The 18,778-nt window shown below is 42.9% G+C and overlaps 1 protein-coding gene across 1 annotated transcript in view; it reads right to left on the bottom strand.

Annotated features, from left to right (window-relative positions):
* Positions 1 to 18,778, bottom strand: part of LOC126183980 (uncharacterized) — a 148,138-nt gene that overhangs the window by 106,945 nt on the left and 22,415 nt on the right. The window contains exon 2 of the mRNA XM_049926331.1: positions 16,698 to 16,951. Coding sequence (XP_049782288.1) covers positions 16,698 to 16,951 — 254 coding nt within the window. The remainder of the gene's footprint in view (positions 1 to 16,697; positions 16,952 to 18,778) is intronic.

Raw genomic sequence — 18,778 nt, 5'->3', positions numbered from 1 at the left:
GGAATTTCTCAGGTATCAAATGTCAAAGAGTTGCCACGACCGGCAGCTTTTGTTTGGGGATTAGCACGTCCAATCTGCCAGTTGCAGGGCCAGAGCAGGGGTAGTGCAGCCTGCGTGCGTGGGAATAGGTGAAGCATCCAGCCCGGTGGACGGTGAGTGCTTCATAATCGAAAGACTTTTAACAGCGTAATTTCATATGATGAGTGTTTCGTGATGGTATTCCTTGCGTGCTCGGAATAACAAAAGCGCTGCAGTTGTTTAAATATAGCATACTGCTTTTTCACCCTCAAAACATTTAAATAAAGAGTATTCCATAGACTGCAGTCAGTTTCCCGAAAAATTCTTTAGATAAATAAATAAACAATATTCCAGAGACTGCTTTGTATCCCATAAATTATTTAAATAAACAATATTCCACACACTGCAATCGATTCCCTGTCAGACAGACAATCAGCTGAGCCTTTTCCCGCCAATTTCCACCAAGTGGAGGATGGGAGGGGGAAGGATAGGTGTTTCCCACGTGGTAGGGGTCAATTAATTTAGTGATTTAATTAATTAGTCAATTAATTTGATATCAAAAGTGTCTTCAGTCTGGAACCGCACGACCGCTACGGTCGCAGGTTCGAATCCTGCCTCGGGCATGGATGTGTGTGATGTCCTTAGGTTAGTTAGGTTTAAGTAGTTGTAAGTTCTAGGGGACTGATGACCTCAGATGTTAAGTCCCATAGTGCTCAGAGCCATTCAAAAGTGTCCTTGAATCTGCTAGGGGAATTCACAGAGGTGTGGAGGAGGAGGTGGGTGAGGGGGAGGAGGAGGAGGAGGAGGAGGGGGAGGGAGGTTTCTCAGGAGGCCTGATTATCCCCAGGGGATCGTAATCCACTTAGCAGAACAATAGGTTAAGGACCTGTCAATCAAAATAGAATAATAGGTTTCCTCTGAATGTATACTTGCCCTTGATGTATGCATACCCTGATGTAGGCAACCAGTACTAACAAATTCTGATAGAACGAAATTTGTCCCCCTACTTAGCGATTTTGGCATAGAGTCTGTGACAGAATTCGTGAGACTCCTCGCCTTATCGTTTACTGAACTGCATGGCTTCACTGTCTGCTACACAGCTCTGAGCACTATGGGACTTAACATCTATGGTCATCAGTCCCCTAGAACTTAGAACTACTTAAACCTAACTAACCTAAGGACATCACACACATCCATGCTCGAGGCAGGATTCGAACCTGCGACCGTAGCAGTCGCGCGGGTCCGGACTGAGCGCCTAGAACCGCTAGACCACCGCGGCCGGCCGCTACACAGCATAACCTGCAAGGAGTCGAAGTTCTGGCAAAATATGAAAGGCTTATTTCAAGTGATACCATTTTTGTTCATTCTGAGCTACAGAGTCCTAAAGTTAAATGAGCGCTGAAAAATCTACAGTTGAGATACCAAAAATATTCAAGTATATATACTTCAATATTTATGGTATCAGAAATACTCAAATAAATACCAGAAATATTCAAGTATATATACTCTGTGTCTCAGAATGAGCAAAAATGGACTTGTACCACTATTGAAATAAGCCCTTCATATTGTCTCAAGCATGATATGGAAATGCTATCTAAGCATTGTCATACTGTTTTAGGTAATGTGGGAAAATATACTGCTGCTGATAATTTATCTGTTATGTTTATCTCTTGTCTTCAATAAACTAACGAAGAAACGCTATTTAGTTTGAACATTACTAATACAAGTGAATCATGATAACGTTACGAGAAAATTCTTTTTTAACAAAATAAAGTCATAAATTAGCAGGATAATGCCCACTTTAAGCTACAAAAATGTCTGTGTATACATTCAGTCGACAATCATACTGAAGTAGCGTTATAGTAATAACTGCCACGAAAGTATGTAAGTGCAGCAATTCCATAAAACAGAGGCATGACATTTACTCGCATTTCTCTATTATTTAGGTCTAAAGTGTAGTTACGAACAATATCGAGATGCACCGACTGCAATTTGAACATCCATACATATTCTAAAAATGGATATACGTATATATGTATGTTTACAGGGTGAACATTAATAAACCGATAAACTACAGGAACGGATTCTTGACTGGGAATGGAGGAAAAACAGTTCTAAGAACATGTGTCTGGGAATGGAGAGTGTGCGTGCAACCACAACAAATCGTCCCGTAACACAGTACAGAGGTGCATCGCATCCACGTCACTTCAAATGTTCGAAGTTGCCTCCATGGGATGCAATGCAAGCGTTCACACGTCGCATGACGGAGTGCCATACTCTTTTACACGTTCTGGCCTCTCTCCGAATAGCGCCACAGGCGTCGTGAACGCGCTGTTGAATGGTCTGCACATCAGGAACTGGTTCAGAACACACAACGCTTTCCAGATGCCCACAGACGTAAAACTCCAGGGCTCTAAGTCCGGCGATCTAGCGCGCCATGTTACAGGACCTCTGTATCCTATCCAGTGTCACCACAGTGCCTGTTCCTTTGGATATGAATGCATGTTAAAAGGAACATTGCATCGTAATTCGAAATAACAAAGATACTGCAATATCGTAAGTATACCCCATATACCACTGGATGTACATAGAAAAATATATCATTGTACGACCGATGTCTCAGGATATATAACGCAAATAAAGAACTGTTAATCATGCGGGACGTTGTAATTTATTACTCCTTCACTTCTAGTGTCTATTCTCAACACATTTCACACACAGTAACTACATATACCACTAGATGTACCTGCAATTATATCATTGTACAGCACACAGTTCAGGACATACGACATCATAAATATTGAGCTGCCTAAAACTAATACTACAGGGATATTCGCTAGAGATACAGGGCAATATGTGTACAGTCACGTGTGTAATATGTTAAAAATATGTGAAATATATTAAATGGTTCAAATGGCTCCAAGTACTATGGGACTTAACATCTGACGTCATCAGTCCCCTAGACTTAGAACAACTTAAACCTAACTAACCTTACGACATCACACACATTCATGCCCGAGGCAGGATTCGAACCTGCGACCGTAGCAGCAGCGCGGTTCTAGACTGAAGCGCCTATAACCGCTCGGCCACAGCGGCTGGCTTGTGAAATGTATCGCTACGGTCGCAGGTTCGAATCCTGCCTCGGGCATGGATGTGTGTGATGTCCTTAGGTTAGTTAGGTTTAAGTAGTTCTACGTTCTAGGGGACTGATGACTTCAGCAGTTAAGTCCCATAGTGCTCAGAGCAATTTCTTTTCTTTCTCTTTTTTTTTTTTCATTCTGTAAAGACTAAAGTGACGTGAAGCCTCGTCTACTCGTAAGGATTACAATATAACTGCTGTTGATACTTTGTCAATAAAAGCGAAAAGCTCCTGATGAATGATGTTTTCAGTTTACAGTTAACTTAAGACAGAGACGAACCAAAGGAGCAAGATAGAATAGGTTACCCGACGTGAGCGTGGCAGGAAATTTCCATGCAGCACCTCGACGTTGGCGCTTTTTCCTCGTAGTTTATTTCCCGGTTGTTTTACATTAATGACGCCTCTAGTTTATCACAATATTCATATGAGAATTATCGACGTGTTGTTGTTAACACAGACCGCTATGTTAAATATTATGGTACTTGCAACCGAATCTGTCTCAGTGGGCAACGTTAATTGTAATTTCATTTCATTATCAGCACCATTGGAACGGCTTAACAACACTTTCAATATAGATCTTGCACACATCAACTACTGTTCTGATAAAATTGCCCATCAGCTCTTGATTGAATAATATGTTGAGCGTCACATAAAGAGGGACAAACCAGAGGTGCAAAATGAAATCGAAATCGGACACCTTAGTCTTGTCATCGCCCTGGAATAACTAGAAAAAAGTCGAACGCTGGTAACGCAATGAATTTAGATGAAATTAAGTTGAGGAAATAAATTGCACATTTCGAGATCAAACCTACGTCATTTCTTCGGTAGGTATTCTAGTTTTGCAATCGCCCTACACTGCTAACAAACGTCAAATACATGTCACTGAAGATTTGTTGGAATCGTTTTAAACACTGTGGTAATTCTAGATCGCAGTGAGGAGTGTCCAGCATCAGATACCATCGTCATCCTGCTCCCAGTCTGATGCATCCCCCTTCTGGCAACCTGTAATTTCATCGGAAAGCTCAGCAATGACATTGGTTCAGGAAGAGAGTCAAAAAGAGATAAAAATGTCCACAAATCACACGAAATGAAATTTCAGTTTCCACGTAATCAATACGGTTTAATCTTATTTTGCCAACCTTAATATCATCATAACAGTCTCGAGGAACGCAAGATGATGTGATTAATTTCGATAGTATAATAGTTTTCCAAGATAGGATTTGGGGTCCGTACGGATTGACCGCCCTATGTTCCTGGTGCGGAAATACTCCAAGCACTCAATTTCCCCTCCACTCTGCCCTCCAATACTAAATTGGAGATCCCTTGATGCCTCAGAACATGTCCTACCAACCGATCCCTTCTTCTAGTCAACTTGTGCCACAGACTCCTCTTCTCCCCAATTCTATTCAATACCTCCTCATTAGTTATGTGATCTATCCATCTAATCTTCAGCGTTCTTCTGTAGCACCACGTTTCGAAAGCTTCTATTCTCTTCTTGTCCAAACTATTTATCGTCCATGTTTCACTTCCATACATGGCTACACTCCATACAAATACTTTCAAAAAAGACTTCCTGACACTTAAATCTATACTCGATGTTAACAAACGGTTCTTCTTCAGAAACGCTTCTACATTTTATATTGTTTCTACTTCGACCATCATCAGTTATTTTGCTCCCCAAGAAGCAAAACTCCTTTACTACTTTAAGTGTCTCATTTCCTAATCTAATTCCCTCAGCATCACCCGACTTAATACGACTACATTCCATTATCCTCGTTTTGCTTTTGTTGATGTTCATCTTATACCCTCCTTCCAAGACACTGTCCATTCCGTTCAACTGCTCTTCCAAGTCCTTTGCTGTCTCTGACAGAATTACGTCATCGGCGAACCTCAAAGTTTTTATTTCTTCTCCATGGATTTTAATACCTACTCCGAACATTTCTTTTGTTTCCTTTATTGCTTGCTCAATATATAGATTGAATAACATCGGGGATAGGCTACAACCCTGTCTCACTCCCTTCCCAACCACTGCTTCCCTATCATACCCCTCGTCTCTAAAGCCATCTGCTTTCTGACAAATTGTAAATAGCCTTTCGGTCCCTGTATTTTACCCCTGCCACCTTCAAAATTTGAAAGAGAGTATTCCAGTCAACATTGTCTAAAGCTTTCTCTAAGTCTACAAATGCTAGAATCGTAGGTTTGCCTTTCCTTAATCTATCTTCTGAGATAAGTCGTAGGGTCAGTATTGACTCACACGTTCCAATATTTCTGCGGAATCCAAACTGCTCTTCCCCGAGGTCGGCTTCTACCAGTTTTCCGATTCGTCTGTAAAGAATTCGCGTTAGTATTTTGCAGCTGTGACTTATTAAACTGATAGTTCGGTCATTTTCACATCTGTCAATACCTGCTTTCTTTGGGATTGGAATTATTATATTCTTCTTGAAGTCTGAGAGAATTTAGCCTGTCTCATACATCTTGCTCACCAGGTGGTAGAGTTTTGTCAGGACTGGCTCTCCCAAGGCTGTCAGTAGTTCTAATGGAATGTTGTCTACTCCCGGGGCCTTGTTTCGACTCAGGTCTTTCAGTGCTCTGTCAAACTCTTCACGCAGTATCATATCTCTCATTTCATCTTCATCTACATCCTCTTCCATTTCCATAATATTGTCCTCAAGTGCATCGCCCTTGTATAGACCCTCTGTATACTTCTTCCACTCATTGGTCTGTATTTTAGGTATTTCGGCTCCCAATGCAAGTGGTGTCAGCCAGGGCTACCATGTCTTTGAAGCGTGAGCTTGCTCAGTGCTATCCACATCAAGAAACACAACGGCTGAGCAAACTTATTCTGCCTGTCACTAGACTAATGGAGAACTGGGAACACTGAAGAAAACATTTGACATCTATGTGATCATCGATTTACTTCCTGGAGTGGTTGAGAGATCCTAGTCAATTTAATCGATACTTTATTGTCATTTAGATTAAATATTCTGAATAATTTTCGCTTAAGGGATAATATAGAGGAAGCAAATTTATGTTTTTGAATCAAGAAGCTCCTCCCGACAGGAATTCCAATTCACTTTGTCACTTACAGTGCGAGTTCTTCGTCTTATCCATCATTCGGACAACAAAGAAGCGCTGCTTATGCAGTGGTATCCTAGCTTAGCATTTAAGTGCTTGCCCTTCAGTCTGCGTGAGTTTTCGGTCCTACTCTCGCTGAAAACAAAATTTTTACCTCTTCTCTGAAAGAGCCACTAGCCGGCAGATCGACAATCAATAAAGAAATCCTTCAACAACTTTGCCACCGTGAGTACTGTCGCTACCTTGATTCTGTACCCTGCAGATCTAAAGGTGAAGAACTTGCAGGCTTGCCCACTTGTTAATGCCTGCTTTTCCTGCTTTTGTCAATTTATTTACACAATTGCGGCACTGGGTGATCTATTAAATGGATTTTGTTATGTATTACCTGTACTGCTATGATCACATATTTTCGTGGCAACCCTGTAACGCTACTTCAGTATGACTGTGGAATGAACGTAGACACATACCGTTTCGAAGCCGAAAGTGAGTGTTATCCTGCTAATTAGTGACAATTTTGGATACTTCGTTTTATCTAAAAAGAATTTTTCATAACGTTATTATGATAAATTGTAATTCATTTTTATTAGTATAGAACATACTAACTAACGTTTTTCGTTAGTGTATTGAACACAGTAGGTAAACATAATAGAAATTAACCAGCAACAATATATTCTTCCACATCACCTAAAACAGTTCGACAATGTTAGGACAGATTTCCAAGTTGACACCTGTAGACAATGTGTTGGTAGCACTTGGTCTCCCTGTATGTTATGCCGTGTTGACAGACAGTCAACCTGTGCAATTCAGCATAACGATGATGTGAAGGTTCTCGCGAATCCTATCACCGACTGCACATGGTCTTAGTACAAAACGCGTTTGTCGTTAGAATGAGGCTGAGCCGGTATGGGTGCTATCACCCCTCGTCAGGCGAGAGCATTTCGAAAATAAAGAAACGCAGTAAAATGATAAACCATTTGTATATTTTTAAAATGATTAACATTGTTATTTCATTTTGAAGACGTCTTAAAATCATAACGAACCACTTCATTGCACTGTATAAAGTTTCAGAAAACACACTGGGTAAGAATAAGTTGGGAGTGGGTAGGATACGTGGTACTGTGAGGAATGGAGTTGGTATTTAGGGATGTGAAGTGTGGGATAATTGATGGGCAGAGACATGGAATCTGGCGTACAAGTTACTGTTATGGACATCAGACCATTTCTATTGAGAGAAAAGGAATGGATAGGACAGAAAATGAAGGGGGAACTATGGCTTGAGAAACGATGGGGAAAATGGGTTACGTCTTATAGAACGTATAAAAATGTGATATCGCGATTCATTCTCTGGAATGAGCAGGCAGTGGAAGTTAAGTGAGACAGCATGTAGAGTGTGCAGGTGTAGGGGCGGTGAGATGTGCTGATACTGGCTCGGTATCATACCTGGATTTATAGGTAGAAAGGAAACGGAAGAGTTATTGAATTCTAGTTTGCGGTGTGTATAAGGTATCCTGAGATTTTTATTGTGGATGAGAACGAAGGGGAATTTGATGATTTGATAAGGAATTCGAGTAAGCAGACGAGGTACGCAAGGCAGTGTGTACGGCGTTCAAGGGTTTGAAGTGAATGAGATAAATTGGATTTAGCGGATATCCAGGCAACTTGGGCATAGGAGAGAAATGACTGGGTGAAAGTTAATGGACGTGGAGTCACATAGACCCAGTAGCGCGTACTTGTAAATGTCAGTGTTAGGCCAATTCATTTAGTGAAGTGTAAATAATAAAAGGCGTCATTACACCAGGTCCAAATTGTAAAAGGAGCTGTAGAAAACGTTAGAATCAGGTATTTAAAGGCAGGTTGACTGGTCTCCGGACCGCGCGGGATTAGCCGAGCGGTCTCAGGCGCTGCAGTCATGGACTGTGCGGCTGGTCCCGGCGGAGGTTCGAGTCCTCCCTCGGGCATGGGTGTGTGCGTTTGTCCTTAGGATAATTTAGTTTAAGTAGTGTGTAAGCTTAGGGACTGATGACCTTAGCGGTTAAGTCCCGTAAGATTTCACCCACACACTGGTCTCCGGGAAATGGGCTTACCATACTGCGATCTCAACCCCTGGTGCACACTGCTAAATAGTGATGCATGTGTGGAAGCAGTATTACGACATTTTTGGGAAACTAAAAACTCCTCTGTAAATTTGAACATGGATTCCACAGAGATTTTGCGAAACTCGGATCGCTCTGTTCGTCCGTGAGATTCTGAGCACCGTAGACAAGAAGGCCCAGGTTGATGCCGTGTTCCTTGACTTCAGGTAGGTGTTTGATACAGCTCTGCATTTAGAAAAGTGAAACAAATACGGACTTACCCAGTGGCGGACAAGGTTTGTGATTGAATTCAATACTTACTTGCAGATGCAACTCAAAGAACAAAATCGACAGATGCAAAGGCAATTTATGGAGTACCCAAAGAAAGTATAATAGGGCCGTTACCGTTTATAGTATGTATAAATGATCTATTGGATAACGTGCGAAGCTCCATGAGACAGTTCACAAACGATGCAGTCGACCATAAGAAAGCAGCAACGCCAGAAGACTGTAGAGAATTGGACGAAGACCTACAGAGAAGGGATGATTCATGCAAGGAATGCCAGTTTATTCTGTGTTTAAATAAATGTAACCTGTTGTGCATAAACAGAGAATAAGTGCACTACTGGTCGATTACTCTATTGGCGACAAGTCACTGAAAACAGTAACTATAGTAAATATCTAGGATTAACCATCCAGAGCGACATAAAGTAGAATGACCACACAAAACAAATTGTAGAAAAGCAGATGCCAGGCTAAGATCTGTTGGAAGATTTCTAGGGGAAATGTAATTCATTTACAAAAGAAGTTGCTTACAAAAAAACTTGTTCGACCGACTCTTGAGTATTACTCATCAGTCTTGGACCCTTATCCTTTGGATTATGGAGCAGATCCAACGACGCGGGTCGTTTCGCCACGGGATCTTACAGTTGGCGTGAGGGCGTTACGGATATGTTCAAAATCTCCAGTTCAAAGGTACAAGAGAGGTGTTGTACATCAAAAAGGTTGAATTCCAAGGGAGTACGTCTGAGAAGAGTCGGGCAACATATTACTTCCCCCACATATGTCTCGCGAAATAATCACAGCGAGAAAATCGGAGAAACTGAAGCTAACACAGAGGCTTACCACGCGCTCTTCTCGAACTGAACAGGAAAGAGAAGCAAAAATATTGATGACAGAAGTACGCTCCGTCACAAACCGTAAGATTGCTCGCGAAGTGTAAATGTGGATGCAGAGTCGTACGCAGTCACAGATGGTTACTGGAGAACGTAGTATGAATACAGTACAGTCTTTTCCTCGTGGCTGTAACGAACGATACAGGTTATTTAACATACTGGAGCTCTGCGGCAAGTATGGACCTGTCCGTGATCAAAAGGAGGTGCTGTTCAAATGGTTCAAATGGCTCTGAGCACTATGGGACTTAACATCTGAGGTCATCAGTCCACTAGAGCTTAGAACTACTTAAACCTAACTAACCTAATGACATCACACACATCCAGGCCCGAGGCAGGATCCGAACCTGCCACCGTAGCGGTCACGCGGTTCCAGACTGAAGCGCCTAGAACCGTACGGCCACACCGGCCGGCGGAGGTGCTGTGTGCTGCATGCAGTGCTGGTGGTATTTTCCAGAAAATACAAACACCGCGGACTGAAAGAGGTGCGAAAACGCCATCACTGATGTGCTGAATGGCAAAAAGTAGTGTTTCCGGACAAGTCACACTTAAAACTTATTCTACAGTGAAAGCCACAAACGTGTTTAGCGTGGTGATCGCAACTTGCCAGTCCGCAATATTGGGCTATAACGAGGACAAGGACTAAGTGTTACAGATTGGGGTGCATTGAATGCACCACAAAATGTCGAAGCCTAAGTGCTGAAACCGCTCTAAATATCAACCGCTTCATCGAGAAGGGTTTTGAGCTCCGTCTTGAAGCAACTCTAACACCAAATTTTAACAGAACAATGTTTGGCCACATGTCACGATGAATGTGCAACTCTTTCAGAAAACGACAGGTACGATTTGTACGGTAGCCAGCACGTTAAAGTCATTCCTGGAAGTAGCGTTCTCGCTTCCCACGCCCGGGTTCCCGGGTTCGATTCCTGGCGGGGTCAGGGATTTTCTCTGCCTCGTGATGGCTGGGTGTTGTGTGCTGTCCTTAGGTTAGTTAGGTTTAAGTAGTTCTAAGTTCTAGGGGACTTATGACCACAGCAGTTGAGTCCCATAGTGCTCAGAGCCATTTGAACCATTTGAATCATTCCTGGAATGTGATTGATTGGCAGCTTGCTTGTGACCGTCCTGCTTTGTGAACTTGCACATAACCGCAAAGAGAAAGATTTCCTATTTACATTTATAACAGAAGTGGCTAGTTTCGTAGCCTGTTTTGATAACCAGTAACACAAACGAGAAATCATAATGATGAAATGAAAGAAATTCTGACATCGGCAGCAACTGGGTACTGCAATGAATTCAATGGCGACAAGTGAAAATTTGTGCCGCACCAAGACTCTAACCCGAATTTCCCACTTTACACGTGCTGTGGCTTAATCACTTCGACTGTCCGAGCACGCTTTCCGCAATGCAAAATTCCCATCCATAATCCTGCACCTCTACATCTACACGATGAAATGAAATAAATGCTGACATAGGCCGCAATTGGACAATGAAATTAATTCAAGGGCGACAAGGGAAAATTTGTGTCGGAACGGGATTCGAGCCTGAAGTTCCCACTTCCAGTCTGAAAGAACAAACACCACACACACGAAAATATATCCGGCTTCATGGCCATTAATATCATTTCAGAGCAGACACACACTCTCTCCTGAACTCTCGCGGGAATCCAGCATGTTGGGGTGGCAATGAGCAGGGTGAACGTAAGTAGTGTGCAACAAGATGGGAATTTGGCTCAGACGGAAAGTGTGCTCGTATAGCCGAAACGGACAGTTCTGCTCATGCGCGTAGTGGGAAGGCTGCTAATTTTCCGCCTCGCCGCAGTGTCACGTGTGCCTGGACAGCTTCCCTCAGTGTTCTTTGCGTCTTTTTGTTTGTCATATCGTCGTTTGCTCCATCGCGTTCAGGTGTTCTGTGTGTCCATTGCTAGTGGAATTGTCTGCTTCGTAATTTCGGTCATGGATTCGAATTTTGTTCCGAGAAAAGGTACAGTAAGACTTAGTTTTGACAAACCCATTGGTGTGGGGTCCTGCCCACTCGTCTCTTATAGGGTGCCTAAGGGATGCTGCTTTCTCAGATAGCTATACAACAACTCAAGCAAATCACATTAATGGTTTTTATTACAATAAAGTAGATTCACAATACTTAACTTTGGATTTACAACGAGTTGTCGCAAGCAATGGGCGACATGCAAACAATCAGTGTCCTTTGCTATATGAACTACTGGCCATTAAAATTCCTACACCAAGAAGAAATGCAGATGATAAATGGGTATTCATTGGACAAATATATTATATTAGCATTGACATGCGATTACATCTTCACGCAATTTGAGTGCATCGATCCTGAGAAATCAGTACCCAGAACAACCACCTCTGGCCGTAATAACGGCCTTGATACGCCTGGGCATTCAGTCAAACAGAGCTTGGATGGCGTGTACAGGTACAGCTGCCCATTCAGCTTCAACACCATACCACAGTTCATCAAGGGTAGTGACTGGCTTATTGTGACGAGCCAGTTGCTCGGCCACCATTGACCATACGTTTTCAGTTGGTGAGAGATCTGGAGAATGTGCTGGCCAGGGCAGCAGTCGAACATTTTCTGTATCCAGAAAGGCCCGTACAAAACCTGCAAAATGCGGTCGTGCATTATCCTGCAGAAATGTAGGGTTTCGCAGGGATTGAATGAAGGGTAGAGCCACGGGTCGTAACACATCTGAAATGTCCACTGTTCAAAGTGCCGTCAATGCAATCAAGAGGTGACCGAGACGTATAACCAATGGCACCCCATACCATCACGCCAGGTGATACGCCAGTATGGCGATGACGAATACACGCTTCCAATGTGCGTTCACTGCGATGTCGCCAAACACAGATGCGACCATCATGATGCTATAAACAAAACCTGGATTCATCGAATAAATGACGTTTTGCCATTCGTGCACCCAGGTTCGTAGTTGAGTACACCATCGCAGGCGCTCCTGTCTGTGATGCAGCGTCAAGGGTAACCGCAGCCACGGTCTCTGAGTCGATAGTCCATGCTGCTAGAAAACGTCGTCGAACTGTTCATGCAGATGGGTTTTGTCTTGCAAACGTCCCCATCTGTTGCCTCAGGGATCGAGACGTGGCTGCACGATCCGTTACAGCCATGCGGATAAGATGCCTGTCATCTCGACTGCTAGTGATCAGGCCATTGGGATCCAGCACGGCGTTCAGTTTTACCCTCCTGAACCCACCGATTCCATATTCTGCCAACAGTCATTGGATCTCGACCAACGCGAGCAGCAATGTCGCGATACGATAAACCGCAATCGCGATAGGCTACAATCCGACCTTTATCAATGTCGGAAACGTGATGGTACTCATTTCTCCTCCTTACACGAGGCATCACAACAACGTTTCACCAGGTAACGCGGGTCAACTGCTCTTTGTGTATGAGAAATCGGTTGGAAACTTTCCTCATGTCAGCACGTTGTAGGTGTCGCCAACGGCGCCAACCTTGTGTGAATGCTCTGAAAAGCTAATCATTTGGATATCACAGTGTAGGGAAGCAGCATACTCACGCCTTATAAAATTCACATCAGTCTTTCCATTGTGTGCCAGACAGTCCGCTGTAACTAGCTCTGATGTCATAAATATTGCTCAATACTTTAAAATGAAGTAAATAACCTGAAACGTTGCTAGCATGTCAAGAGTAATACAAAATCAATATGTGTTGGATATCAGTTCAATAACTTTAACCATTTTCGAAATTTGGATGTTTTTCTGTAAAAATCATTGGCGCAACAGGAAAGAGCTAGAAACTTAAAAATTTATATTTAGACTCCTTTTGCATAATAATTTAGTAGAAACAGTATTCTGGATCTCACAAATTAAAATTTTAGTTGAAATTCATGATTTTCTGGTTTTTGTCTTAGAAATTAAGGAAGCAAGATAGATTAAGTAGGCGAATAAATAAAGCTAGGATGTTTAAATTTAAGTAGAAGGGAGATCCGCTATAATCATAATAATGTGAGACGTTTCAACAAAATAACTATAAAACTATAGCTATAGCGTATCTCCAAAGAGCAAGTTCAGAGCTCGTCTACTGCGTGTAGTGTATTTAAATTAATTCTCTCGCCCAAAATATTTGACTTATCCTCGTCAGACTTTTATTATGATTACTTACTTGTGTGCTGATTGCACAATTAAATTGAAAGCTTCATTGGCCATCAAGAAAATAAGCAATGATTTATTCGATAACTTAAAGTGGTGCATTACTAGCCCAGCGGCTAGTCGGGAGAGCAGATTTGATCAGGCGTTCCCTTAGCCGTCCGAACCGCGGCTTTATATGTAAGAACGCTGCGCGACGAAGGAAGGCCCCAGTTCTCTCCAGACGCTGATTAGCGCACTACCTGTGCCGGGAATCGCGTCGCGTCGGTATCGTTGATATAAACAGCCTCGGATGCAGTAATAAGTTACTCGGGATACACGTAACCATGAAATCGTTTTCGAGTGAAGTGTTAATTTTGGGATGACGTTAATGATCTATCTTTAGTTTGTTAATGTCGTATTTTCACGTGCCGCCGCAGGACAGACATTCTACCATTATTAGTGTGGCGTTTGATGAACATTATCATCAAATTATGGCGAGCATTCACTTAAACATTTAATTTGAACAGTTATAGTTGCATCAGCGCATTAGACTCTGAACTGCTCTGGTAGTTGGATTGTGTGGATTCTTTTTGGTCTGTGACTTTCAGAATATAGTGAACATTTTAGAGAGAATGGTTTTTGATTATGAATCCCAGACAATCTCCTAATTCCTCAGAGCCATAAGCTGTAGCTATAAATGTATTTCTCAGATGAAGTGGGCACTAGGAATTCTAATTACAGGCTTCACGTTTTGCTAATCACTTTCTGGTTGTCAATATTGTAGTTAGAGAGCCAGTGTTGAGAACGGCAAACAACAGCATTAAATAAATAATAGGAACATTAACAATTATTCCACCCGCCGCCCCACAACAGCATCTTCTCCCTGTCGGTTAAATTTCGCGTCTGCAGTATATCATCTTCGTGGAGTAGCAATTTTAATGGCCAATAGTGTATATTTGTCCAATGAATACCCGTTTATCATCTGCATTTCTTCTTGGTGCAGCAGTTTTAATGGCCAGTAGTGTATTCCATGCTGTACATCAGTTCTACATAGGTTGGATAAAAAGCAGCGTCTATACTGCTATAATTCATACTAGACGTTACTAAAGATGTTCACTGTATTACATGCCCTCAATGTGACTACCTCACATCTCGACCTGCTTCCCTCAGAGATGGAAGGCGTCGTACAACGACAGCGTATCCATCTCTAACGATGTCTTGCAGGGAACCCCCTATGGCATGGACGATGTTTTCTCTTGTGTCGTAGCGCGTGCCACAAACAGGTTCCTTCATTTTGGAGAACAGTTGCTAATCACATGGGATCAATAGGGTGGATGTTCCAGTTTCTCCCACCCCCACGTACGCAGCAGCTTCTGCATAGTGTTAACCATGTGGTATCATGCACTCTCATGCAGTATGACAGGATTCAGTGCCAGACAAAAACACTGGTGTGCACAACGACCACGTGACACTTCAGTCTTGATACATGCACGTTCTCCGTGTTTCCTAAACATACCGTTGGGCGGTCGAAATGACCTTCTACACTTTCATGAAGGACACACAGTAGTTGACTCAAACACTGCTGTCGCCACTCACTACGCTACTTCAGCTAGCTTTGTGCTGTCAGATACAGACAGCCAATATGACAGGTGACGCACATATTTCAAGTTACGGCGGTGTTGCCACTACTTTTTATCCAACCCGTGTACCTTGGACTGTAAGAGGTAACCGCTCCTGTCGGTATGTCACTATATTTGTTTGTTCGGGCTCCGGATTGTAAACTTACACCTGCAATAAAGCTATGTTTTTAGATTCTTTTCAATGTGGCGATGCCTGCGACCTTATTCTCAGATCGCCTTTTCGTAAGTCGTCGGTGTTGGATGGACTACCATAGGAGTTTCATGGGTATTTTTAGCAATCGTTGGTTACTAGTTTTACATTCTTTCTGAACGAACTGTTGAGAGGGGGTTTGTGTCCGACTAGTTTAAAGTTGGTAAAATTGTGTTAGATTAGATTAGATTAGATTAATACAAGTTCCATGGATCATGAATACGATATTTCGTAATGATGTGGAACGTGTCAAATTTTCCAATACATGACATAATTAAATTAATTTAACAACATACTTAAGTTAATATAATATATATAATTTCTAAAAGTTCTCGTCAGGCAGCAACTTATAAATTTAGCCTGATTATCTTATTAAATTTCGTGTATATGACTGTGCCGAGGCCGATGAATAGCTGGCAACTTACTCGTCATGTGTTGAACTTTGTATTTCATTGTCAAGCTATCGGCTCAGTTAGCCGGCACTAGTCATTGCTGCTTTTCAGATATATTGTTATTCGATTTCGTGATGCTTTTGGTCTTGTTAAAAAAAATAGTGGCAAGACGTGACTCACTAGGGAGAAAGTCCACTTTTTATCATTTTTTTTTTCAGTGTACAGATGGATTAAGGATTTTGAGCAGCAAGTGAAAAAAAAGCGGATGAGGCGTAGGATTGCCAAATCGCTGGTCCGTTTTCGATTCTCGGTCGTGGCTTTGCTTTCATTCAATTTTTTTCGGTGTATCTAGTGGTATTCTGGTAATCTGAATACTTTTCTGTGCCCTTTTTGGAGTAAGTATCGGGGGAAAAGTGGAGGGGGGGGGGACTAATGCGTACCTGGAAACCGAGAGAGCGTGGGATCGCATCTCGGTCGGACTTTGGATTCTTCCGTCTTCGTTTTAACCTCGCCTTTGACTCTCTACGATATGCGCGAAAAAAGAAAAAAGAAACGGTTAAGGTGACCGTTAATGTAAAGCGGAAAATCCGGGTTTGAGTTCCGATCCGTCACAAATTTTTACTTGTCGCCATTGAATTCATTTCAGCGTCCAGTTGCGGTCGACGTCAGCATTTATTTCATTTCATCATACATATATACGGCTGCGGGATCAAGAATGGTCTTTGTTCCTTTGCACACGTCAGAAATAACAGAACCACACACATATCAAATTCGTAATGTTGCTTCAGTGGTTCGCAATATTTAATTGTTTAACTATAAGTGTGCAGTATGATAGCACTCCCAAGAAATAAAAGTCAAAGTATGTAACTCACTATTCAGCTGGTGTCCTCTTCCTGCTGGTCAAGTGGTTGAAACCATGTATTGAAGAAGTCTCCATAAATAAGAAAAAATAATCCAAAACTGGTTTCATCGGTAATAATACTGCAGGGTATTTGATCTTTTGATCAACTTCGCTCGCCGTATTTGCTGTGTTGAACTCAGAAAATATTTTCTTTTTACTGTAGAATTTATCGTACGGAGTCATGCCAGACTTTGCATGTTCCGCGAATTCAAGCTCGTACATTTCCTGAAACAGAATTGCAATTCGTTATCAGTTAATTATATAAGATATCTGTCAATTAAGTATCCTTCAACAACAGTATTACACTGAGGTGCCAAAAATCATGCGATAGCGATATGCCCATAGAAAGTTGTATCGCGTACACAAAGTACAATAGGTAGTGCAATGGCGGAACTGTAATTTGCATTCAGGTGATTCATGTGAAAAGGTTTCCGACGTGATTATGGCCGCACGACGGGAATTAACTGACTTTGAATGCAGAATGTTGGAACTAGATGCAGGGGACATTCCATTTCGGAAATCGTTAGGGAATTCAATATTCCGACATACACGATGTTAAGAGTGTGACGAGAATACCAATTTTCAGGCATTACCTCTACCCACGGACAACGCAGTCACCGACTGCCTTCCCTTAACCACCGAGAGCAGCAGCGTTTCCGTAGAGTTGTCAGTTAACAGCAGAAATCAGTGTGGGACGTACGACGAACGTATCCGTTACGACATCAAGACGAAATCTGGTGGTAATGGGCTGTGGCGGCAGACAGCTCAACATCGCCTTCAGCGCCCCTTCTGGGCTGGTTACGATATCGGTTGGACCCTAGACGAATGGAAAACCGTGGCCTGGTCAGCTGAGTCCCTATACACTACTAGACATTAAAATTGCTACACCACGAAGATGACGTGCTACAGACGCGAAATTTCACTGATAGGAAGAAGATGCTGTGATATGCAAATGATTAGCTTTTCAGAGCATTCACACAAGGTTGGCGCCAGTGGCAACACCTACAACGTGCTGAAGTGAGGAAAGTTTCCAACCGATTTCTCATACACAAACAGCAGTGGACCGGCGTTGCCTGGTCAAACGTTGTTGTAATAAATAAATAAATGTCGTGTGACTAGGGCCTCCCGTAGGGTAGACCTTTCGCCGGGTGGAAGTCTTTCGATTTGACGCCACTTCGGCGACTTCCACGTGAAGTGATGATAAGGACAACACAACACCCAGTCCCGGAGCGGAGAAAATCTCCGCCCCAGCTGGGATTCGAACCAGGTTCCTTAGGATTGACAGTCTGTCGCGCTGACCATTCAGCTACCGGGAGCGGACGTTGTTGTAACGCCTCGTGTAAGGAGGACAAATGCGTACCATCACGTTCCCGACTTTGATAAACGTCGGATTGTAGCCTATCGCGATTGCGGTTTATCGTATCGCGACACTGCTGCTCGCGTTGGTCGAGATCCAATGACTGTTAGCAGAATATGGAATCGGTGGATTCAGGAGGGTAAAACTGAACGCCGTGCTGGATCCCAACGGCCTCATCACTAGCAGTCCAGATGACAGGCATCTTATCCGCATGGCTGTAACGGATCGTGCAGCCACGTCTCGATCCCTGAGGCAACAGATGGGGACGTTTCCAAGATAAAACCAATCTGCATGAAGAGTTCGACGACGTTTGCAGCAGCATGGACTATCAACTCGGAGACCGTGGCTGCGGTTACCCTTGACGCTGCATCACAGACAGGAGCGCCTGCGATGGTGTACTCAACGACGAACCTGGGTGCAAGAATGGCAAAACGTCATTTTTTCGGATGAATCCAGGTTCTGTTTACAGCATCATGATGGTCGCATCCGTGTTTGGCGACATCGCGGTGAACGCACATTGTAAGCGTGTATTCGTCATCGCCACACTGGCGTATTACGCGGCGTGATGTGTGCCATCGGTTACACTTCTCGGTCGCCTCTTGTTCGCATTGACGGAACTTTGAATAGTGGACGTTACATTTCAGATGTGTTACGACCCGTGGTTCTACCCTTCGTTCGATCCCTGCTAAACCCTA

Source organism: Schistocerca cancellata, chromosome 4, assembly GCF_023864275.1.
Source record: "Schistocerca cancellata isolate TAMUIC-IGC-003103 chromosome 4, iqSchCanc2.1, whole genome shotgun sequence".
In the NCBI taxonomy this organism is placed as follows: Eukaryota; Metazoa; Arthropoda; class Insecta; order Orthoptera; family Acrididae; genus Schistocerca; species Schistocerca cancellata.
Note: the sequence above shows the minus strand (reverse complement) of the source record. Positions and strands in the feature narration are given on the sequence as shown.